The sequence below is a fragment of the Micromys minutus genome, assembly GCF_963924665.1.
Source record: "Micromys minutus genome assembly, chromosome: 6".
In the NCBI taxonomy this organism is placed as follows: Eukaryota; Metazoa; Chordata; class Mammalia; order Rodentia; family Muridae; genus Micromys; species Micromys minutus.
Window position 1 is genome coordinate 22051301 of NC_137975.1, and position 26527 is coordinate 22077827.

General features: G+C 37.5%; 1 protein-coding gene across 1 annotated transcript in view; it reads left to right on the forward strand.

Moving 5' to 3' along the window:
* Window positions 1–26527, forward strand: part of THSD7B (thrombospondin type 1 domain containing 7B) — a gene marked incomplete at both ends in the record, with an annotated part of 731038 nt that overhangs the window by 506139 nt on the left and 198372 nt on the right. The window contains one exon of the mRNA XM_080917661.1: window positions 13880–14058. Within this exon, the coding sequence (XP_080773787.1) occupies window positions 13880–14058 (179 nt within the window). The remainder of the gene's footprint in view (window positions 1–13879; window positions 14059–26527) is intronic.

Genomic DNA, 26527 nt, shown 5'->3' on the forward strand with positions numbered 1-26527 from the left:
AACCTGATTATTTTTAAATTTGTACATTGAAAATCTTTATTAGTGATATGACCCTGTCCCCACTCATGGCAGGTATGGTCTACTTAAAAAGCCAGGCCTAGGAAGTCCCCTGCTTATACCCTTGGCTCTGTGTTTATCTCTAAAGTAGTGAGGACTAAAATCCTTGTGTAGTTAGGATTCATACAAAAAGCAGAAAACGAATAAACCTATCCCATCTGTCTCGGTATGAATTTTATTGCTATGAAGAAACACCATGACCAGATCTATTATTTATTTGCTTACTTGTTGTTTGTTTGTTTCAAATCCTAACCAACCAATTTCCTTTCCCTTCTCTCCTCCAGTTCCCACCTGCCCCTTCTTCTTCCTACCCCCACCCCTCCACACACATTAATTCTTCCTTCACTTTTCAGAATAGGGCAGGCCTTCCATGGACATCAACCAGACATGGCATATCAAACTGCAGTGAGACTAGACACCTTCTTCCCTATCAAGGCTGGATGAGGACACTTAGTAGTAAAAAACCATCCCAAAGGCAGACAACAGAGTTGAAGACAGCCTTTAGTCTCACTGTTAGGAATTCCACATGAAGACAAAGCTACGAAACTATAATATGTGAGCAGAGGATCTAAGTCATTCCCATGCAAGCTCCCTGGTTGGTAGTTTAGTCTCTGTGAGTCCCTAGAGACATAGGTTAGTTGATTCTTTAGGTGTTTTTATAGTGTCCTTGATCCCTTTTGGCTCCTATAATCCTTCCTCACCATCTTGGGCAGGATTTCCCAAGTTCTGCCTAATGTTTGCCTATGTGTCTCTATATCTGTTTCTATCTATCAGTCACTGGGTAAAGCCTCTCTGGAGACCATTGGTAACTCTTATAAAGAAAAGTATTTAACTGAGACTGGCTTATAGTTCAGAGGTTTAGTCATTATCATCATGGTGGATAATAATAATGCCAAGAATCATGGCAGTGTATAGGCAGATATGCTGCTGAAGGAGCTAAGAGTTCTATTACATCTTGATCAGCAGACAACAGAAGGAGACTGCATGCCACACTGACTACAGCTTGAATATATGATGCCTTAAAACCTATCTCCACAGTGATACATTTCCTCCAACAAAGCGACATCTCCTAAAACTGTGCCAATCCCTGTGGACCAATCATTCAAACACATGAGAGCCATTCATATTCAAAACACCATACCATCTCTAGAAGTTTTGAATTCTAGTTCTACTCAATGACATTACTGTCAATTGCAGATCAGTGAAGAGTTATAAGATTCGATGTATGCTCAAAGAAATGAATCATCAAAGCAACAGAGAGCTTGAGAAGCAAGATAGGTCAGGATAGGAAGTAATTATGTGTTCAAAATGTGGTTTTCCAGAAGACCTTGCAACATATCCTAACCCAAAATGGCCTTCAGACTCTGGTCAACATTTTACTGTTCGTTTGATCAGCATGAAGTACATATTGCTCTAAGTCTCAATCATCAGATGATATGTTTGACCAACAAATAGTTATGTATTCACAGTTGCAGTCTTTTCATCTTAGTGACTCCTACAGGATTCTTGAACTCAAGAAGTTGTTGGATCTTTAATTGATGGGATTTCCTGGATGAATTTCCCTGTTCTCTCTCTTCCATCTTATACACTGGAGATAATATTACATCCCTTTGTCTAGAATCATAATGGCAACAATGCTTAGTCTATTGGTCCTGACTTTCTGAAGTAAGTGGAATAATTACCTCCAGTTTTCTGGACGAAAAAATTAAAACATGGAGGAATTAAATGACAAGCCTAAGGTGATGTCACTAGCACCTAATGTCCAGTCTGTACTTGGATTTAGGTCTCTGTCATTCTCCAGCCATTCGTTGTTTACCAGGGCACTGTACCTCTGTCAGAAGCAGCCAAGCATCCTCACTGACGTCTCACTGTGCTTGGCTTCCGCCCTTCATCACAGGCTGCACCTACCATTGTCCCCACTTCATAATGAGAAGCTGCAAGTGTTCATAAAGATCAAGGCAGGGACAGTGTACAGCCATGTAAGCCATACCCTGTCTGTTACCACCATCACTTCTGTATGAACACTAACTGAGGGAATGTTTGAGTGAATGCTGGTGGCTCTGTTTAATATAACAAAGACAAACAAACAATGACAACAAAACAAACTGTACCTTCCAACACAGAGGCCAGATATGTCCTACAAACCACACTCTAAAAGTACCACTGTGGGTAAAAAAACCAAAGCTTAGAAGGTAAATACTCTTGATATAAAAGCAGGTATGTCCTAAGTCAAATAAAAGCTAAGGTTTGGGCCCCTGGATGTGTGATCGTCGGTATAGTCTTCATTCACCCTCTGAATTTATAACTCAAAAGGCTTGCTTGAGTTCTGTATTTCAGCATAGGTGCACATGATACTATTGATGACAGCAGCCTTCACAAATGTCCCTGGTTAAGAAATGTAAGTCTCTCTAGGTTAGTCTGACTGCTGTCTTTAAAGAAGAAGGGAAAGGGGTTTTAGACGCTAAGACAAGGACTGCAAACACACAAGGGTAAGTACAGCTGGCCTTGGAGGTCTTCTGGACACAGTGGAGAGCCAGGAGGAGCCACGGGTAACCTGCAGAAACAAGGCAGGGTTCTGTAACATACTTCAGTGGGAGCACAGGGATGAAAACAAACCCGGTGACAGGAGGTTTCTGGGATACAGGAGGATGAAATTATAAGCAGTTGTGGCAGAGAAAGATGGCAGTAGGGTTTGTTTCTTTTGTGTGACTTGGTTTCAATTAATTTGAAAGTCCCAAAAAACTAACACACTTTCATTTTCTACTGCTTTTTCTTTCATCTCTTCAGAAAATTGGTGCTGGATGCTCTTAATCCATCTCTGAGTTTAAAACACCCTCTTAGCGTGTGATCTGGGATTCTTTCATCCTCTGGCACTAATATTAGTGTGACCAGGAGATTGATAGCTACTTAAAATTTCTTGGAGAATAAGTTAAGTACATTTTAGGTAAATAAATTTAAACATCTGAGGTTATTTTTATGCATCCTGTAAGAGATGCATCATTAAATACCATTGAGTTAAAGCAGATGATATCTTTCAAGACAAGGGAAGCTTAAATGTAAATCTGTAGATAGTGCATAATCCATTAGAAAACAAATTTATAGGTAAGTGAAACAAATTCGCCATTACCAAGGAATGTAAATCAAGAAAGGAACCCATACTTAATTGTCCACCTTGGCAAGAGTTCAAAGGTTTTTACAGTAACTTTCAAGAAGTTAATGTACTATGAATCTATTCCAGTACATTGATTTCTGCATTAGCTCAGTGAAAGATACAAGTCTTCAGCAAAATCCAGCTTTTAGAGGTGAATTTTCTTCACAATGCAATACACAATTCAGAATTCATAAAAATTGTTCTCATTGTTCATGAATGCAAATATTTACCAGCATGACCCAGTGGTGTAAAGTCAAACAGCAACAGCAACAGCAACAACAACAACAACAACAACAACAACAAAACTATTAGAAAGAAATTTAATCTTGGATGTCTATTTCCTGCATACCTGATTATTTTCTAGGTTGGAAACTTCTGGGCTATAATTTTGGATGAGTGAACCATGCTGTCCTGGGAATCTGGAGCACCTCTTGTTGCTTCCTCTAAGAATCCTCTTTGATATTTATATTCAATTTAGTCTTCAGGGCATGAAGAATCATAAGTCAATTAAAATTCAGAATCTTACGTGTGGGATCCTCTATCAAATAATTCCCAGATAAATTTATTTTATAATGTTCTTTTTCTACTTCTGATTTTAAGATACCAAGATGTCTTACTCTGTTTCTCGGGCTAGTCTTAAAATCACTCTGTACCTTAGGTAGACCAGGAACTCATAATCCTCCTGCCTCAACCTCCTGAATAGCTAATTATAGGCTTGTGACATCAGGTTGCAGAAAAACAAACAAAGCAAAGACAAAAAATCAAAGACACTGTTAAGCTATCTTCACAACCAGTATACTTAGTTCCAGCAACAAGGCATTGCCTACCTAGGGACATCAGACTGGGTGGGGGACCCAGATGGTCTCTTCATGGGTTCCTCTATGTGACGTACAGTGATCAACTGTACTGGTGGGTCTCTGTCTTGCCATCTCACTTTTATCCACATTTTTGTGTGGCTAATAACTAAGTTTTTGACCTGTTTCATTTGGTGAAAAAAGTCATTAGATTAAAGAGTCCATAAGTTTGTGAAGATAATTTCTATTTGCATATGCCCTCCTCTTCATCCCTGGCTGATCTTGGTGACACTGGACCAAATATTCACGTGATCCCATTTTCAGATAATTTTAAGAGAAGTCAGAAAGCTTTATTTCCTTGTGAAATCATTGAGTTTTAAATTTACAAACTCAAAGTAAATATATGAGTATATCAAAAAACAAGAAACTAACTAAGCAGGAGCCAAGAAATGAGTTCATGGTGCTGGCCAAACAGCAACTGGATTCAAGTCACAGTTTATCAAAGAGACAAGAAAACAAAAAGAAAAATAAAGATGTTCCCTTCTGTGCTCAGTTGTGTCTGAGTCCTAGAAATGAGGAGAATGACATCTATTCAGACGCTAGCCGTGGTTCTATCACAGCTGCCTTGGAGAAGGGAGTCAGTTGTCCTACAAGACCACATTTATTGGTCATTGTGAAGCCCTCTTTCCAATGCAGTAAATAATAGCCAGGAGTCAATGTCACAGATAGGTAAGAAATACTATGAGCAATATTTCATCATCATACACACACTTTAATATAACAAACTGGTACCTCATTTGTAGATATATGTATGTGTACATATATATGCATGTGTATATATGTGCATATATAAGTTGTATGTATGCTCTTATGTATGTATGAATATGTGTGTTTTGTATATATGTATGTGTATACATATGAATACTTGTATGTATGTGTACACATATTCAAACTAATGTGAGCAGTTTTAATCATCTTTCTAAGCCCTGTACCGTGACTTCCCAGAGTGCCCTCCCAATGATCTAGTCAAATTTATGCTTGTGCTCAATCTGAAATTCTTTTATACAGCCTTATCTGCTGACTAGTGTGCATGTAGGGATAGTTTCCACCTCTCTCTTCAATGTGTGTTCTCTCCCATGCCATCTATTCATCAAAATTCTGCCATGCTGTAAAGATTATTTATTTTAAGGGAAACTATGGTGTGCTTAGAGTTTTGCTTTATGGCTATCAATGGTGGCTGAGCAGATATCAACTGGATTAATAGAAAAAAAATTTGAGACCTGGAGTTCAGTAAACAGAATGTTGTAGCAGGCCAACTGGGAGATAATGAATGCTTGGCCTTGGCTGCTAGCAGATCTGGAAGAGGAAGAGAGGATCAAAACGACAACTGATTTACTGACCCAAGGCAGCATCCCTCATGTGTCAATGATATTCCAGATTTAATCTGCATGGAAATGGTTTGCAATGAGAAATGACATCCAAATTTGAAAATTATTATCCTATAATCTCTGTACTAAACTATCTTTGCAGAATTATATTCTCTATCAGTCATTACTACCAAAAACATTATAAGTAAAGAATATTTTTACTTTACCATATAGATTTATGTAGTAGTAAAATATTACTATGTCATTTATAGTGTAGGCTAATCTTTTTTCCCACAATGTTTTACTTATTATATTTGTGACCTTACAGTATTATACGGAGTTACAAAGGGGAAGTATTTCTGCATTTTTATCTTAACACAAGAAAACTCAAATATTAAGGTTTAATATTTTATCTCAGATCACATAAGGTTAGACTTGATTTATTATCCATATTGCTAGCTCTTTTTTTTAAATAATAAATTATGAATGCTCCTGAAACATATATAGAGACTGAACTTCTGCAAAGTCACTTTCTCTGCTGCTAGTTCAGTCTGTGCTCACTGCTGAAGCAGCATCGTTTTATTTCCTGAGACTGTTACCCCCAATTCCCAAAATACTCCAGGTGTTTGTTACCTGTGCTCTTCCCCACTGAAGGCACTCTCTTCAGTGCCAGGGCAAGTTCATCGGGTCAGAATAAGATACATTAGAACAAATGAAACAAGTTCCTGATTTCAGTGGCTAAGGCAGAGGTCACTCCCTGTCCTTGTCTGAGTGGTCTGGGGCCTCCACTCCCCTTACCTTCGCTCCTGGCCCCATGGATGACTGAGCAGCCACTGTCTGGTGCTCTGCTGACTCCCGTGTTAACAGGAAAATGATGATCAGTTGTGGGACAGCCCTAAGGCTTGCTTTCACTTCTGCTGGGGTTTAATAGGTTGAAGCAGGTAATAAGGTCAGACCTGGCTTCATGGGGCAAGTAGAATCTTAGCACATGTCCAGGACTAGAACCTAAAATACCTGAGGAAAACCTAATGAATAGCAGATATGCTCAGAGATCAGCTTTTATGATGTGAAGGAAACATAAAATGAAGAACACAGAGTAGCTGACCATGCAGCCGCCTCTGTGCAGCGAGGTGCAATGAGAGGATGTCTCATGGGTGGCAGCCACGGTTGTAGAAATTACTCAGGAATATTTCCTTGTCTACAAAGCATGTGCCATTCCGTGCTGCTGAGGCCAAGTTTATTATCTGGTGAGCCATTCAGTCTCTTTAATTTTAACAGCCCTTATTTGCAGTAATGAGAGAAACGGTGGGTGTATGTCCAGTCCTAACCATTCTGATTATTCTGTGTCTAGCATCTTATTTTCTCTGTAATATCCTCAATATCTCCTAAGAAAAAGAATGTCAGTTTTCTCTGCCTGGAGGAAATTGGCACAGTGAGTTGAGACTCTATATATGAACAACAAGTGATTTCGTCTTGATTAAATTGTTTGAATGATTCAATTTAAAAGATCAGTTCCTTATGGTGTTACTTTAAATTGGCACCCAAGACACTTAGTCATAGCAGGCTAACCAGACCCCACAAGTAAGTCAATTCCCTGTATCTACCATATGAAACATTTTTCATATAAAAGTAAAAGATTAAAGCTGGCATCCCTTCATGTTGCTTCAAATCATTACAGGTCTATACCATGTAATCTAACCTTCTGAACATGTAATCAATTTTTTTCATTTATAAGAGTGATTGCTTCTGGGAGTAATTAACCTCACTAACAGCCTAATTTCACACCTTACCACTGTAGCACTAGCGGGAACATTTTGGCACTGTAGGACCATTATGTTTTCATTCTTAACTCTTAAAATTCTCTTACTTTTGTTTCATTGTTTGTGAACTTCACACATGAATTTGTTATTTCAAATCTACTTCCTATCCTCTTTCCAGAACCTTACCATCACTTTTTCCTCTTTACTTCATGTCATGTTGTTAACCTGCAGAGTCTAATTGCTATTTCCGGTACATGCGTGAGTGTAGGGCTATTCACCGAAACATGGCCAGCATACCCCAAGCCATATCCCAGAAGAGGGAAAAAAAAAGTTCCCTCCCTTAGCAGTTATCCATTGCCAATAGCACCAGAAGTAAGGGAAGGGTCTCATGTACTGCTCCCCCATCTATGTTACAATGCCGACTGGCTTGATCTTGTGCAGGTCTTGTGTGGGCAACCACAGCTGCTGTGAGCACATATGCACACAATCATGTTTAGATAGTCTGGGTGCACAGCTGTTCTCTACTACCTCTTGCTATGCATGATGCTTAGTTTGCAGTTTAGTCAAGTCTGGGTCCCGATTCTTTTCTACTTTGGATCTTTAAGTCTTTACACAAAAGCTCTTAGTCTAAATGTATGTGAGTAATTTCTCTACACCCAAAGTAAAGTATACTCATAAATTGATTTATATTTTTAATTAAAAATGGTTCTGATGTAAATGAGCCTTTGGTAGATATGAAATATTTAATAAGGATACATTGCAATGTTTGACTCTTCTGGAATCTAATAGAACACTGTTTGGTAAACTGTTTGAGCTGTTTGAACTGTTTGATGTCTGTGAACTTTGAACTTTAAAATATCAAAATTTAGGTATCAAAATAAGTTCGGAATACTAATGTTACATTAGTGTTTGAAGTACATTGCTCTAATTTTCATTTTTTGTTGGAATATTAATTGTACAGAATGATGGCCTTTATTATGAAATTCTATATTTATATAATCTTCCTAGCATTGTCTTTCCTGGGAGGCCTTTTCTTCCCTTTAAGAGTTCCTGTTCAAGTTCCACACTGTTAATTTATATGTATGTATTTATTTATTTATTTTCTCTAGATTTTCGCTGAAAGAGAACAGATAATGTACTTATCTTTGCAAGCCTGATTTGTTTTGTTTTATGGTATGACTTACAGCTACATCCATTTAGCAGGAAGTGACAAGATTTCATTCTTCTTGGGTAAATGATACTTGGCTAAATATACACAACACACTCTGTCAGTTTTTTTCTGTTGGCAAACCCTTAAGCTGTTCTATATTTTGGTCCTTGGAAATAATGCAGCAATTGACACAGGTGTGCAGGTATTTCTGATACCTGCCAGCTTTTAGTCCTTTGTGTATAGACCTATAAACGTAAGAGTAGACCCTGTGGCAGCTCTGTTGAAGTTCCTTCTGAAGGATGGCCATTTTACTGTGACTCCCATATGGCCAGGAGTAGTTTACGTTCCCTCAACAGTACAAATGCATCCTTTTTAATCCTCTATCTTTGCGAGCAATTTCAACTAATTTTGACTGGGCTGGAGCACAATCTCTATGTAGTTTAGATTTGCACTTTTACAATGCCAAAGATGTTTTTAAGGAATTATAGGTTGTGTGTAATTACTTCAAGTCTTAGGTTATGTGTAATTACTTCAAGAACTGTCTGTAAGGTGGTATGCCCAATCATTGATTATATTATTCATTCCCTCGCATTGAATTTTTAAATTACTGGATGTCATTTTTATATTAATACTCTGTCACATAAATGGTTCTTGAAAAGCCACCCTATTTTTAAATCTGTCTCTTTATCCTATATATCCTTTGCTATATTCAGAGTTTTTAAATTTGCCACAAACCTATTTGCTAATTATTGTTATTGTTTCCTGAGTTGGAAGCTTTTTATCCAGGAAATATTTACCTCTTCCAATATTCTTGATGTTTATATAATTGAATAATAATACTTTTCTGTTAAATGGTAGTCTTTTCAAAATATATTTTAATAACACATTTTTGAAAAGAGGATGTATCAGTAATTTTAGGCAGTTCTAATTCTGTGTTTTCTAACATCCTAGGAACCTAAGCATGTTAAAACAATCTTTCAGGGCAAGCAGCTACTTCATAACAATATTCCATAGCAAAAATAGAAGCTCTGCAAAACATGTTACCAACCTGTTGGTATTGAATAGTACCTCTGTGTGGTTATGTACCTGATAGTCTTAAATGCTAAAAGCCAACAATGGAAATATTGCTCTAACTTTTAAATTTGTCTTTTTAAGATAAATATTAAAGCATATTTGTAACTATTTTTCCCAACTCTAACAGAAATATTCCCTGAGGAAAATATTCCCTGAGGAAAAGTGTTTTTAGCATGCTACATTTTTAAATAAATAAGTAAAATAACAAACGTATAAGCATTAAAATGTAAAAATCATTAAACAGCAAATCTTTAAAATGGAAAAATAAAAGTATTATATAATTTTAACTCACAGTTATTCCAGATCTTAAATGATTTAGCATTCTGGAAATCTTTTCTTCATTTTCTATTTTGATCATTTGAGTGCAGAGTCATTGAATATAAAACATGAACTGTCTAATATGGTGTTCATTGCCACTGCTTTGCACAATAACAAAATGCAAGTGAATTGATTTGGGTTATTTTCTTAAGGTTCATGCCATCGATATTTTTCTCTTTTACAAACCCCAAAACCAAGATCTTAACGGGAGAAGTGCGTTAAGGAAGGAAGGAAAGCGCACAGGCAAATGTGTGGAAAGTGATTGCATTAAAGAGACCATCATCCTCAGAACTGTTTATCCTGACACACTTAAGAGATGGTCTGAAAATTAGTGACAAAGATTTTGCCACTCTATTCTGTGTCTCTACTATGCCATTGAACAATCCCTCTAATTTTATCACCCGTGGAGATGGCAGTAAGGTATTCTCATCAATCCATAACAAGTCTCACCCCTGACATGTGGACTATGCATGTAGTTCAAAACTTGATTGCATGCTACACAGAAAATCCTGTACTGATTCCTTCACAGCTAACTCTGTATTTGTGCAGATTAATGAAATAGAGCAGCAAGATTTTCCTAGGTCAGTCGGTGGTCCAAGCAGTGTGTGCTGCATCTGACTTCTAGTACACAACACGTTTCGACAAAGGCACTGTTTCTTTCACAGAGATGAGGTTTAGATATACATAGGCTGCCAGTAAAGTATAGGGAATAAAGGAAACATATTCTATATATAGTCTATAAGAATTTGTTTTGAAGATGTCTGTATGGCTTTAACCGTTAATTGTTGAAATTCTCGTAGAGAAAGTTACCAACATGATAGTTATATTTCGCCATACTTTATTGCCTAAAATCTGGAAGCTTTAAGTGTGAGGGTAAAAATTAATCTTTTCAGTTATGAGCCAGGCTTAAGAATATGTGTTTAAGAATAGCTTTCACTATGGACTTCCCTTTGAGGTATACTCTAGCATGGAAATTTTCTTGAAAAATAAATGTCACTGTTGCTTAGTCTTGCTGAATTTCAAAATTATTTTATGTTCATTGAATTTATAGCTTTGACTTTCACGAGGACCCTCTGGGTTTACCTCTTATCATGGGAGGACTACGAAAACTACTGCTTGAGGCTGGCTGATTAAATCCCTTCTGTGTGCAGCACAGATGAAGATGATTTTAAATCACACTCAATTAGAAGGGTGTCTAGTTAAAAATGTGTTTAAAAAAATAAGAGCTACATAGACACTCACATATTTAATATTTATGAAAAATATTCTGGACGTTCATATTTGCATAGTTGAAGTCTATATGCCATGAAGATACACCTCTCTCTGTCTCTCTCTGTCTCTCTGTCTCTCTGTCTCTCTCTCTGTCTCTCTCTCTCTTTCTCTCTCTCTCTCTCTCTCTCTCTCTGACTTTCTGGCTTGGTGATCAAAAAAGTCACTTTGTGACATTCTTTTTCTGTAAAATTATATAACACATATGGCATGTCTTTAATACTTTATGTAACTTTGACTGTGTTGCTCATATCTGGTAAGTTATAAAACCTCATTAGAAATTACTAGAAGCTTAATGCTATTAAACAGCAAAACATTATTCTGCTGACAAACTTGATGGGAGAATTTTAATTCTACCTCCACAAAAACTTTTCTGTCATTAGGAAATGTGGTGTATTCATTTATGGATAAGTACTGTCTAGACAACTTTAAGCCATTCTTATAATATTTTAATGTAACTGCAATCATATGAATAAGAGAAGGAGAAATAATAAGAGGGAATGATAAATACAGGAAGTTGGAAGGAGAAAAGGGGAAGTGTATAGAAAGAGAGAGAAAAGAGATTGAAAGGAAAAGGAAGAAGTCTGAAAATAGGAGGCAAGGGAGAATGAAGAGAGAAAGAAAGATTGAAGAAAAGGAAGTAACTGAAATGCCTAAAGACATGAAGAAATCGGGGTCTGGTGCAGGTGAAGAATGTAGTTTCTACAACAAAATGGCTGCCTTTTCATTGAATATGAAGAAAGAAGAAAGAGGTTCAGATAGTGTATGGATAGATACTGAAAACTGAAGGCATTCTGCTCTAGCATTTCTGTTGTTTCCTGGATGGGAGAAGTGATATCTAAAATGAAAAGACAATGGACATAGTTTGAAAGGGCTATGGTTAGTGAGAAAGAAACTCAAAAGAATTCCCAGGGAATAGAAGTACTAGGTGAAAACAGTCCAGGAAGAAGAACCTTTAGTACACATCTAGTCCTTTCCTGTCTCTAATGGTAGTCTTGCTTTAAGCACAGAGAAGGAAGGCAACATGGCTGAGCAAAGTCTGAGTGTTGGTTTTCTGTCATGGCAGAAGGACTCTGGGCAGAGATGATCAGTAAAAATGTAGGAGAGAAGCTGAAGTCAAAACTAGGGATGCTAGCCTATTAGGAAAGAACTTATTTTCTATCAGCAAAGGTATGTCTAATGTTGGGCATGAAGTACCCTGTGAGTATAGACTTCAAGATACAGGAGACAGGAGGAGGGGAGAAAGAGCAAGCTAGAGGTGTTCATCAGCCTGACACTGCATTAGAGTCATCCTAGTGTCTGTAAACACTGCAGCATCCTGGTCTCCACACTCTGTTATTAGGCCTCAGCTGATACATGATTTATGTTTGTCAATGAGCTGTTCTATAGACAAGGTCACAGACATTAGCTTTGAACCATTCATAAGAAAGCCCATTTTGTTTTGCTTTTAAAACATAGGTTAGCCATTATCTTAAAGAAGGCTCTGGAAAACCATCAGGCTTTTATGAGATGAACAATCTTAACATTTCCATATGCTGAACAGTACCTTTTTCTCAGAATGAATGTCAGGTACAAAAAAAGAATGACTAGAGGGAAAAGATGAGTTGAAAAGGTATTGCACCACTTCAGGTGCCCAGGGTGAGCCAGACTGGCAAAGGATGTGTGACTCAGCAGAAATCTTTGTGAAGTTTGATATAGGATGATGACGATTATTGGTGTGTGATCAGAATAGTTGAAGCTGATAGATTTTCTGCTTGGATCATATCTTGAGTATTGATGATCATACAACAGATTACCACAGAGAATGTAACTCAAAACAATCTTTCTTACTCCACTGTTTTCTTGGATTAAGAGTCTAAACCCTACTTCTCTGTCCTCTGCTTAAGGATCTCATTGAGAAGTAAAGAATAGTCTACGGTTGAGATTTCATCACAAGCTCTGTCACAGAAAGCTTTTGCTCTGAGATTCCCTAGGGTTTTAGCAGAATTTATCTTCGTGTAGACTTATAGCTTCCATTTGCACAAAGGGAACAGGACCTTTTAGAGTTTGCAGTTCAGGAGACGGGCACATTCAGGGTCATGTCCTGAATTAACTCACATACGTTCACTGAACTGGCAAATGAACTAGATCTGTAGGTTACCTCTACCATGACCACTCTAGCCTAATCATAAGAACAAGGTTGTGTCATAGCCACAAGAAAGTGAATGTCCTAAGTATGTCATCCAGGTGCAGGGGTCTTGTGACATCATGCTGAGTGCAGAACAGGGCGTTCAAGAAAGCTCAGTGAGCGTTCTACAGACATGTAGAAGTTGGGGAAACTGGACAGGACTCAGAGTAGCTCCGCAGCAGGAAGATTAGTACTGGAGGTGCATATCTGGTAATGATAATCTCAGCTGGCACTTAAGACAGAGGTCATCCAGAGGCTGAAGTAGGAGCTGCCAGAAGACAGGAGCAAAGAAGACTGAGACTGAGACTTCGAGGCCCCCTTCATCTGACTTCACCCAGGCCTCTTCATAGCTGCATATCTTCCCAGAGGCAGCACTTCATTATTTTTCTACTTTCAATGGTACTGTGGTCTTTTCCCTATCTCTCTTCTACCTTCAAGTTACAATACTTAGAAGAAAGAATCAGTGTCTTTATTGGTGAAACCCACTTGATGGAGAATTGTAAGAATTTGAGGGTAGAGAATACAAGGCTCACTGAGGGGAGATGATCACATTATTTGCCTTGAATTGCTTCCATCCTGCTAATGCCATTTCTTCCATTCAGAATTTCAATGAAGTAAAACCAAATGACACAAACTGAATGCAGCTCTAACTATATTCATCTGTCTCTTCAAAGTCTGCTCTCTTTACAAGCAAAGATGTCTAAGATATTTTATCAGTGTTGATGACAAATCTGATAAATTTCCCGCATTTACTAAAAGTTTTTTTTTTCAGGTTATGTTCAAGAAGCATGTGTCATCCCCTGCCCATTTGATTGCAAGCTAAGTGACTGGTCCAGCTGGGGTTCTTGCAGCTCATCTTGTGGAATTGGAGTGAGAATTCGGTCAAAATGGCTAAAAGAAAAGCCTTACAGTGGAGGTCGGCCATGTCCCAAACTGGATCTCAAGAACCAGGTAAAACGAATTAATGAGCATACATTAAAAAATTAAAATGAGCATACATAAGCTAAAATCTACCTGAATGATCATTTCTGGTTTAAAGTGGACTTATTCTCTTACAGAGAGCCTCACAAAGTTTAAAGAGAAACAAAATCAGGCACTAATATAGCAGCATGAGTCAGAAGCTTTGCCTGATCTTATTTAATGAGGAAATCAACTTGGTACCCTTAACAATATTATATAGAAAATTATATCTAACTGATTTTAAACAGAAGTATAATTTGATATTTTAAAATATGTACATACTTACATTCTTCAAATATAAGCAATAAAGTTGAAAGATGATCAATTAATGCATAATATAGGCATAATCTCATCTTTAAAATTTAGAAGTGATGGTCTAGTTTTCTTTTACCTAAGTCTTTATCCTAATTTTCATTGCTTTCAATCTTGCCAATTCTTCTACAACTTTCCAAATCTGTTTTGACTATTTCTCTACATGTTTCCCCCAGAAATCATACCTATTTTTTACAAGTGGCATCCTAATGGATACTTTACCATATAGCTGTCTTAATAAAATCGTCAGATTAAGCAGTCAGGGTTGACTAGACTATATTTCAGTTTGTTCCACCCAGTGTCTTTAGCATAAGAATGGTAATGAAGAAGTCTGAGTTTATCTACACCTGCTGACTAATTATTAGATTAGGACCAATGATTTTAAAAATCAATTAAATAGATGGCACACAGGTGAAGCCAGCTAAAGGGTCTTTATCATAAGGGTAGTGACGTATATCTCACATGACTATACAATTTTACTGGGAACCTTTCAAAGATAATAGTTCAACAAGTCTCTACTGCTAATTCTGTGGTGTCCACTTCCCCTCTTTTTAACCCCATTTTGATTTTTATAACATATAAGCTGTTGATGGAAGGGGAAAACATATAAGACTGGCAGATTACTTACTACAAGTTAGCAATCAATGAAGAAATAGTTAAGTTGTAAAATTAGACACAATTTATCAATCTTTGTTTTCTTAGTTGCAAGATAATGGCCATTGCACTGTCTTGTAAGATACAGATCTTTTCTAGAAAACAAACAAACAAATAATATTGTAAAAATCAGCATTGAGACAAAATCTCAGAGGTATAGAAGCTCAATGGAGAGAAGAATGAAATAGTATTAATAAAAACAAGAAGGAACAACCTTGGCATAAATAAGCCTTACAAAGTCATAATAAAGGTTTGCAGTAAGGACGGTGACTTTCAGGTGAACACTCTCTAAGAACACACCTTGACCATCTCTGGGGAAATTTCTAAGCTTTTACAGTGGGAAAGAATTGCTAAGTTCTCATATTTATTTACTTTCACATCGTCCTCAGATTTTAATGAAAGAAGTCTGCCTGTTGTGACTTGGGAGAAACGGTACTATATGACATACTTACCAATGCTATACCACTCATAACCTTGAATGGCAGCATGAGCTAAAAATTCATCCCAAGTCTGAGGATGATTTAGGTGAATCTGCTAAGTGGAATTTAAGCAAAGGAAGGTTGTCTGCAAGGGATGTTTCTAAGTTCTGAATTGAAATGGCCATTGTAGCCAAAGTCACTTGGTTTTGTGGTCATCAGAAATGAATCCTTGATGTTAATGAGCAGAAATAGACTTTATTGTGGAATTTGTTATTATATAAAAAAAATTTTAGGTGCCTGGCACGTATGTGCAAGTAAAATGGTAACTCCAATCTCTATTTCCTATACATTTTAACTTTATTTTTATTGCAAATTGACAAATGATAGTTTGAAATGAAATGGTGTTATTTCTTTTGAATACGTGAAGTGGCCAACTTAGAACAATAGACAACAAACATTTCAGTCGTTCTGGGCTAAAGAACATTTATAGTTTGCTCTCAGCAATTTTGAGATGTGAACTAGGTTTTAATTAATTACATTAACCGTGCTGTGACAGATTTCAGTTAAAGAAAAGGTAGTCTGTAGCTACCACCCATCTTCCTGTCACTCCACTCTCTGTTTCTACTGTGCTGTTTTAGATCCCAAACCTAAGAACATGCATTATTTGTCTTTGTGTTCTACATATTTTAAATCTTGGTTTGTTCTTTTTTATTTTTGTTTTGTTTTTGTTTTTTTTTTTTTTTGTTTTTTTTTTGTTTTTTTTTTTTTTTTTGAGACAAGGTCTAACTCTGTAGTCCAAGCTACCCTGGATCTCCCTACATAACTGAGATTGGCCTTGGGTTCCCTGTAATCCCCGTTTCATCCTTCTATATCTTTGGATTATAGGTGTGAGCAACAGCACACAGCCAGTGTTTGTTGTTCTGTGCCTTGCTTATTCCACTCAGCACACTCTTCTCAAGGTCTAACCACATTTTTGCCATTGGCTGCACGCCTGTCTTTCTAAGCTTAGATCAATTGAGCATCATTTAAGGCTGTGAATAACAAAGGGAACACCAACTGGGCAAAGTAAGGTATGTAAAAGAAATTCTCTTAAAACTAATTTCATCTCTAAAGCAAGGCCATTGGTCCTTATCACTTCATTTTGTGGGAAGCTACCTGTGGTGACATCATTAAATATTTTCCCTTTCCTGTAGGAGTGCCTTCTGCATGTGTGTTTGCATGTGGATGTGTGTACACACATATGTGTCTCTGGGTGCATATATGTGAGCAAAAGTGTGTGTGTGTGTGTGTTTTGTGTTGCATATAGATCTTGTTTGGATGAATTCATACTTTCTCAGTTTACCTAACAAAAATGTAGGCTGTCGAAGACTCTCGTTCTTTAGAAAATAGCACCATCTTTACTGTTTATGTCAGATGTAACCAAATTACACTAGCAAGAGGGGCACAGTTCCTTAGTACCTCGGCATGAAAATAATGCGTTGTGTGTCATATTTAATCTAGTGCAGTGTTCATAAGAATATTGGGAATATTACTGGGCAAATGCTGGTGCACTGGCATACTCATTCCCCCTCTGTTTCAGTTTTGGGGTTAGGGTACATGTGAGGGCAAGAGCTTTCTGCTTTGGCAAACCTTCCAGCCTTTGCTGTATGGTTATGGCTTGTCAACTTAGAGACATGAGACCTAAATGAAAGTAGCCTTCCCTGTTGATGGGAGGGTGCGTCCCTCACACTCACAAGACACTTTAGAATAGTTGTTATTTATATTCTCAAAAGCATGAGTCCTTCTAGTAGAAAGAAAATAATCTCCAAATTGTTTCCCAAGAGGTCTTTCTCAAGAGTGCCCTGAAAAACTTTGACATTTAGATCCCACTGAAGACTAGCCCAGTGATATAAATGGAAAGGTTGGTATTATGTACATACACCCATAAACTCTTCTGACTCCTCCAGTGAAATCAATATTTATAATCTCTCATAAAAGCCTCCCTTTTAAAGCAGAACCTATCAACCCCCAGCTCTTGCTCTGGAAGTGCCCCAGTGACAGCCATCCTTGAGCAGCTTCTGCTAAGTGTATTTGTGATGCTAAATAGCTCGCAATGCAGCTGTCCCTGAGCTCTTATCCTGGCATAAATACATTCTACATAGTTTATTGGATTATCAGGTCAGTTGGCTGTCGCCCTTGACTCTGTTGTGCATAATAAAATAGTCTATATATTTTAATTTTTTACAGTCTGAATGTGTTGAATGGATTTAACTGCACTTGTTCTGTATATATATTTTTTCTCTCCCCCCTTTTGAAATGATGCTATTAGCAGATTAAAGATGAGGGCTATAAAGTCCCACTGGACTTATATTTCCTTTTAAGAGTTCTTTACATGATTGAGCTCAGAGGGGCTTTAGAAAAATCACGTTTTGTTTATACATCAAAGGCATTTTATTCACAGTTTGAATCCAGATCTTGTAAGAGACTCATTACCTATACATTTTCAAGATACACTCTACCTAAACACATTTTGGAGGATTTTAATGCCTCTGCCTTACTTAGAGGATATGAATTAAGTGTGCATGTTCTCTAGAAATGATTGCTATTTTAAAGATGTGTCTCTTCCCCAGTGAAAGGTGACCTATATTTGCAAATGAGAACAATGCATTTTATTTTTCAAACCAGGGCAATCATGTTTTTAAGCTTTCTCTCTAACAATATGTAAATGCATTTTACTATGAATGAACACATACCAGACTTGAAGCTGGGAAATGGGTTCTATGTGAATTGGCTTCAGCTGCGCTGCTTCACTGTATGAAGAGTATGTTTAGCAAGCCCACTTCAGGTAACTGTCATCCTCTTGGTGTGGTTGGTGTGTTTGTTTGTTTGTTTGTTTGTTTGTTTGTTTGTTGAGAAAAAATATGGTTATACTACTTGATTTAGCCAATTTGGCTGTTGTCACTCAGTCCATGATTTAAACCAAATCATTCCTGGCTGCTCAGATCGAATTGAGTGCTTTAGAAAGCGCCCCAGACTGAAGTGGAGGAATAAGCCTTTCTCCTCAGAGTTGGGGGGAAGGCAACCCAAACTCACCCCTGATTGCACATCCAGCAGATCCCTCCTGTGGGTGAGGGTAACTGGTGGTTATACCTTTAATAATGGGGAGGAAAGGGGGATCAGAAGGGAGTGCACCTTTGTGAAGGCAACTGGAGGGGTGGGGAAGATTGGAGCAGATCAGGGTAAAGGGATAACATCTCAAGTGTAAATACAGAGTATCTAATAAAAGAAAAAAAACTGTGTTTGGTGTGGAACATTACATAGTAAGGAATGAGGGCTGCAGAGGATTTTCATCTTTAAGAGTGTGTAGAGGACATAGCAGGGTTGGTTGGAAACTCCTAGCATACTTCCTTTCTTTCACACATAGTAGTTATCCCAATGTCAAGGTCTACTTCACCCCACCTGTGAAGCAGCCTCTCTGGTGGGCTGTTTGAACTTTATTGTCAGAGGGATTCTGTACTTTGAGGGTGTGACATTGCCCTAATTCAGCTCACAGGAAAAGCTCTTTTTCTCTTTAGCTCTTGCTCAGGTGCCATCTCTAAGAAACATTATTTTGCTTTTCAAGAGATCTCCTCCCCCAACACTTGTGCCCACACAAACCCTACTCTTCACTGTGCAGAAGCCATACGCCCTCTGACTTGTGAGCATCTTTGAACCTTCATCATTATTAAGAGCCCCTGGAAAGACTTTCGAGAAAACAGTGAGCTTGTACCCATTGTCACGTCACCCTGCGATTTACCTTTATTGAAATTGTTGCTGTTACTCTAACATGGTGAACCACTATTCTGTGTGCACTTAAATTCACTTTTACTTGCCTTTTACTAAGTGTGTTTAAACAATATACTTCTAGAAATGTCCCAATAGTACGGTTCCTAAGCGTAGCTTTTATGACACTGTAAAATTAGAAGGCAGGAAAATTTTGTGAGGTTTGGTTTTATAACTCTATCATTGTCCCTCCCAAGCCTCATATTATCTCTAAATCCTTAACTGTAAACCCCACTGAAATATTAGATAACAACAACTTTGTTATGAATGTCATATCATCTGTTTATAAATTTTATAAAATCGGTTCTCTTAACCAGATAGGACACAGAAGTTATTGAGCCCTTTCTAGAAAAATACTGACAAAATCTACTTTTTGGTCTTTCCCGAATCTGCCTCTTGAGTTCTCAGTGTGGAATGAAATGCCCCTCCCATTTCAGGCATTTCTATTTGAAAACATGAAGATCTGAATTAAACTGCAAGTATATTTGCAATACCAAGGTGAGTATGAAAACAGTGTACCCAAACTAATGGGCTGTGGTGCTTTCTTAAACGGAAAGCAGATTTCGGAATAAAATCTTAAGACATAGTTGGAAATATATTTGAAATGATGCACTGCTTCTCTAGTGTGTCACTTTATTATTTTCAAGATTTTTTTCCCCGATTTTTTCCCAGAAGGTAGATTTCTGGTCCTGTATAGGTCCTTGCAGAACAGCATTTTTAGGGTAGTGCCTTGGTTTTAAGGGTCAAGGTAAGCTTTTTTTTTTTCTGAGAAACACATCTCTGTCTTTTAAAACCCAGAGTCGATTATTTCATAACTGCTATTGATTGTGAACACAAAGAGAACACCGAGGTTGAAGAATTGCCATAGCAACTGTGTCCCAGGACTCTGCCCTCCATTCTGTGACTCAATACACTAGAGAGGACTGGGAATGGGATTCCATTGAAATGTTTCTCATGTGCCTATTCTTCTGGTTGGGAAGGTTTGCAAACGCTGTCATGGTTGGGATATTCACTTACTGGAGCCAGAACTGGTGATAAATTAAACCCTAAGAAGCGCAGCTAGATTGCTGACTTAGCTTTTCCTGCCTAAGTCAAACAAGGACTCAGTTGCTTCCCTAGTTTCACATTCACAGTAAACCATCAAAAACCTTTCTATCCTATAGAAGGGACTACATTTTAAAAGAACGTGAGCATCACCCACTCAGTGTGAGCCAATGAGATATTTAAAGTGTTAAGACACTGTCCAGTTTGGGTACAAGTTGAAACTTTCTAAGTCCCAGTTTTATAATTTCTCAGGTAGGGAGCTGATAACCATTTTTTTTTCAATTTATTAGTATTGAACATAAAATAAAAATATGTTTCCTGTATCATTGCTTGATACAATCAATGTATCTGTCTATCTATCTACCTATCATCTATCTATTTGTGTCTGTGTGGGTATATGGGGGCATGCACACATGTGTGCTCATGTGTATACATATACGCATGCCATAGCACACATGTGGAGGACAAAAGTCATCTGAGAGAATCAATCTTTCATCATATATGTTATTGGTTGAATTCAGGCTTATCGGTGAGCACCTTTAATTAAAAAGCCTCCTCACCAACCTGGAACTTGGCAGATATGTAATAAATGTTAGATATGACCATTTCTCCCTGAACTTTAACATGAAATTGTTTTCTCTCAGTTTGCCTTTCAGAGCAACTGTGTGCAGGCACACTTTCTTTTATACCTAGGTACACGGGCATTTGTAGTCAAATAGGTAGGTTTAAAGCTCTTCTCAGATGTCCAGTAAAAGCCAGTAACCACATGAAAAGTCACTGTGCTTCCCTTCACAACATACTATTTGGACTATATATGTTTTCCTTTGTGGAAAAAGAAATGTGACTTTAATTCTGTTCAACCTAAGTTGTGAACTTGCAAATTTATGATCCATTTTAAATGATTTAGAGAATTCACAGAAGATGAAGAGACAGGGGCATAATCTGTGAATCTTGTACAAAGCACACATTGCTGCACAATTTCTAGCCAGGGGTAGAAATAACCCATGGACAATGAAATGTGACCATAGTTCTTCACAAGTGCCTTTCTCTACAAAAGATGGCCGGTTTCCAGGCCAGTGATGTAAGAATGGTCACCTTACAGTCTACTGGAAGCTGCACTGCATTTCCTGCACCTTTATCTCCTGCATCTCTCTTTGTCTGGCATTGTGTTTGTGAGTCATCCATGCTGTTTTTTTCCTCACCTCAGCATATCTACTTGCTCACTTTATATGGTGCATTTTATCATTTTCTTGTTAATAGACAGTTGGCTGGTTTGTAAGTCTAGAATTATTAAAGAATAGTGCCATGGCAATTTCTGCATGGCTCTTCCAGTGCATGCATATCTATGGAAGAATAGGTTTTCTAGCTATAGAATGCCATGCATTTACTTCAGCAGTGGTGCACATTTCAGGTTCTAAACTGCCATAGGTCGTCCTATTCTCATGATCCCCTTCATGGTCCCCTTCATGGTCCCCCAGCCCTTCTTCCTCCCAAACAGCTGTCTTCTTCTCTCTCTAATCTCTTTCTATATCCTGTATTCTGTTATGAACAAAGCAGCTTCATCAACTTTCTGCATCACAAATATAATTGTATATAATATATCTGGGAGCTTGGTATGAAGTGGCAGCTGTATGATATGTTATCTCAGACTCATTATGATTTGATCCCTAACTCTGTTTTTCAGTGTTAAATCACATGCTCAAGTAGCAAAGCCATCAGGCTGGAGAAGTTTCTGGATGATAGACCACTGTACTCTAATTTCCCTGTCAGCCCTCAGCTAGGCTTTCTCAGAAAGTGTGAGAGTTTCACATTCTCAGACTGATTAGATAAATCAACCAAATGACTCAAATACAGTATCTTCTTACCAAAATTCTTTTTCCATTTACTTTGCCACAACCAGAAGTTGTTTAATGATGTTAGATGTTTGGGGTCTATTCTATTGCCCTTTCTATAAGGAAGACCCATCAAGTTTATTACATTTGCATTAAAATTCTGTTACACTGTCATTTAAATATAGATTGTTTAAGATGGAATAGAGTTGCTGCCTTATTACCTCAAGAGAAGTTTCTTTTGCTTAATTGACAAGAAAGAGACATTGTGTTTATTATTAATGCTGAAAACAGGTACAAAGTTTATTATAATGTATATTTCTAAAGAATTTTTTTAAGCAGCACACAGGGTCCAAATCCCATCTCCTACTCTGAAACAGAACAATCTTGTCATTGTCTTTAGACTAAAGGCAAATTTGTTTGAATAACAATATAAGGTATCAGGGTAGATTGACCTGGCTCTCTGATACATCCTGTACAAACTGAAGATAAGCAAGGATAAAGCAGCCTAAACCAGTGTGGAAACCATAATACCAGAGTAAAGTTGCTGTCACTTTTCTCTGCATATATGTAATATATGCTACTTTATTTAGAAATGTTACTGATATTCAACTTCTTCTTTCCTATTTGTTTACCTAGTTCATGCAATTCAACCCACCTATCTTTTGAAACTCTTCCCATGAACTTTTCTTGATAGTTTTTTCCTACCATATTATGTCATCACCATAATCATCATCATCATTACTAGCACCATCACCATCATCATCTTCATCATCAATTACTAGCATCATCAGCATCATCACCATAATTAAAACTGGTAGTCACATTTTATTAGGCCAGATTCTTGCAGAAGCAGTGAGAGAGACAACATTCCAAACCAATAATTTTATTTCTCAAATGCTTAGAGAACACCATTAAGGACATGAACACAAATATGGAAGAAAAGGAAAAAAAGCCAGTAAGAGATTGACCCAAGAACCATGGGGCCACCAACCCTACAGGCACCTTGTGGAGTCTAAACTACACATGTCTTCAGCTAATACCTGAATGTTGGGGGGCTGCTCCATCAAAGGTAGCAAAGGGGGAAAAGTTTGGCTAAGACAAGACTTTGTCTTGTGAGATATTTGGGGTTGCCTTTCAATAATAAAACATTTCCCTGGCTTAAGTCTAAGTTACTTTGCAGTGGTAGCTTACCTTCCTGCCTGAGTTCCTCTGAGGCCAGAAACTGTAAGTCTCTGGTGTTTAGCACCTCATTATAAAACAGCTGGGAATTAGGTAAAGAAGCCTTTATTCTTATTTCTCCAGGAACTGGGAGGAGGACCTAACTCCCAACCTGAGGATTAAATGTTGTAGAAAAAAAGGGGACACTTTGAAAGTTTTTTAATCTTTACTCCTAAGTTCTTTTGCATGCAAACGTTCTTCATTCTCTAAGTCCTCAGCATGTATATGTCTTTCACATTATGTGATCACATGATAAAAAGTTCACCACATAAATTCAAATCACAAATTGAATAAGAAGTTTACAACAGAGATGTTTGCATACATATCCATTAAGAGGAATTATCTAGCTAAACATTCATTATGTGTCACAAGCTCAACAGGTTCATAAAAAGTTAAGTACCATAATTTTGTGACTGAGTTATTATTGAAATTTTGTAAAGATAAACCAAGTCAATATATTATGTTCTATCCTTGCACCTACAATAAATCATTAGTTTTCTTTTGTTAACTATTCTCTTTTGTTAAATGTTTTACCCCCTCTTGGAATGTGTACTAAATTATAGATACCTCCTTTCTATCTCAGAAGCAATTAACAAGTGACACTTGAAGATTGGCAGCGTTCTTATTGCAGTTTTATTATCAGAGAGTGCTTTAACAGCAGTCTTACTATAAAGGGCTTAATTATTACTAGTATACTTTTAGGAACTCTTATGAGTCATCACTAACAATTAAGAACTAATTGATTTGTCTATATAACATCTTTGTTCTGCAGAAATCTGCTCAAAAGGGTGGGCTAACAGCTAGTGATTATTGTATATATCTAATAATAACAGGAAAGGCTGTTATTAATCAGCTGCAAGAAGCAATCCTGAAGTGAAGTCTCTATGGAACCTTGGTTCACAGAGCTCACCATGCAAAACATACGAAAACAATGGGCCACCTCCAGGAAGGCCACCTGCCAGCCTCAGCATATCCTGGATGGCTCCTGACACCTGAAAAGCCTGGGAGCTTGCAAATTTTAGGATTACCTATTTAAGGGGAAAAATCAAATCAATGATTCCACGTGGAACATAAGCAGTTATGTTACCCTCTGTCCAGGACAAAGCCCTTAAGTTCAGGCATGCAGGTGCTGGCTGGTAGACTGTGACCAGAGTAGAGTAAAAAGTTTCTGGTCAAATTATCACTATGTGGCAAGAACAGAAACACTGAAATGACTCAGCTCATTTCTTAATTAGGGATAATAATTTGTCTGTGTTATATCAGAGCACAGTGTGCCTCTTTTCCATTAAGAATAGGCTCCATTGTGGCTGACTTTGAGTAGTGTCACAGGTAATTATTGCTTAGTTAGATGTGGTACCCTAATGCTCACTCCTTGTCCTTGGTCAATGCTAAATCTGGAAGAAGGAAAAGAGTAAATCTGGATGCAGAGATCAAATCCTACCCAGAGAGAGCATTCAAAGTGTATGGACCTACCTGCCAATCTTTTTGTTCATGGGCTTGACCGTATATTGAATCTTTTCTATCTTTGTAACCAAGTATGGCTTTGTTTTCTTAAAAGTAAGTATAAGCATGCAGTGAGATTGCTTGTGAGCTAGTCAATGCTTTCCTCTGTGGAAAAAAAAAAAAAAAAAAAAAACTAGATAAAGCTAAATCCCTCCAATAGACTGGCTTTGGGACAATAAACAACTCAAGTTGACATGAAACCTCAAAATATCCATTGCTGACCTCTCAGTTGTGGCTTCACATGAGCTTTTCTTGAGTGTATCCCCCACCCCACTCCAAGAACAATTAAATCAGAATGTCCAGGAAATGGATCCAATTGTCAATATTTGTTTAACTTCCAGTGAGTCTGGTGTGCAGTCAGGGCTAAAAATCGCTATCTGAGGCAAACCCATCATCTTGTAAATGAGGTATCCAGGGCTCACAGAAGTAGCATGACATCTAATTACTGAGTAGAATAGGGGTCCTGACTTCCAGCCTATTGTTCTTCCTTTCTTGAACATCTCTTCCATCCAAATGAACATAGGGTATGATAAGAAACACCACACGCACTGGTCTAGCACAGCAAGCCAGAGAGGGAGCATCCCGACTTCATCCTGAAGCACTTCACTCTGACCTTCATTCTGCTTGTATCACCATTCTGCATGCCCTGGACCACAAACAAGAGTCTTTTAGGTAAGCATTTCACTGAGCTGAATGATGTTTCCTACCAGTTGTCTGACCCTCAGATATGGAAGCGCACACATGTACAAATACATACCACTCCATATGTGGGAAAGTAAATATGCCACCTCTATTGGCCTCATGGTTTTGGTTACAAAATGAAGGTGGAAAATTAAGTAATATTCTTTTATTGAAACCCTAATGTTAGGAAAAATAACTAAAATAAAGGTCAGCACATTTTTCTTTGCATCTTTAACAAATACTGCATGTATATGCTCGTGCTGTACAATTAGAGATGTTAGAAATAGACAAGTAGAAGTGTTATTTAGGAAAATATAATAATTGAAGTAAGTAATGTGTGCATTTAGTCAGCTCCAACACATACCTCAGAATGTGTTCCAAAGAGAAAATGCTTACTGTAGTTGCAAATTTTCAACATTCGTGTCTATGGTTGGTTGTGCCTGTTGTTTTTTATTTTATGTATATAAATACACTGTTGCTGTCTTCAAACATACCTAAAAGGACCCTTGGATCCCATGACAGATGGTTTTGAACCATTATGTGGTTGCTGGAAATTTAATTCAAGACCTCTGGAAGAGCAGCCAATTTTCTTAACCACCAAGGCATCTCTCCAGTCCCATGTCTGTTTTTTTCATTTTTGTCTTAATGTGTGGTGATATAAACAAATGGTAGAGCAAAATCTCACACATCACAGGTGGAAAAAAAGAGAAAAAGTAATGGCATACCACACATCCTTTAGATAGGGAATCATTCTATCTTCCACTAGGTTCCCCCTCTTTAAGTTTATGATACATCCCAGTAGTGCCAAGATAGGGACCACACAGTTTTGTGGCATGTTTAAGATAAGAGACTACTGTAATATGAATAAGAACTTTCAGTAGTAGTAATTTTCTGATGGGTGCTAGTAGTTCTCAAAAAAAGAGAATGAAAGAAAATTCAAGTAAATTAAAAGATTTGGCAGGAAGCTGATAGTGTATTTGTGCTGTCACTCACACA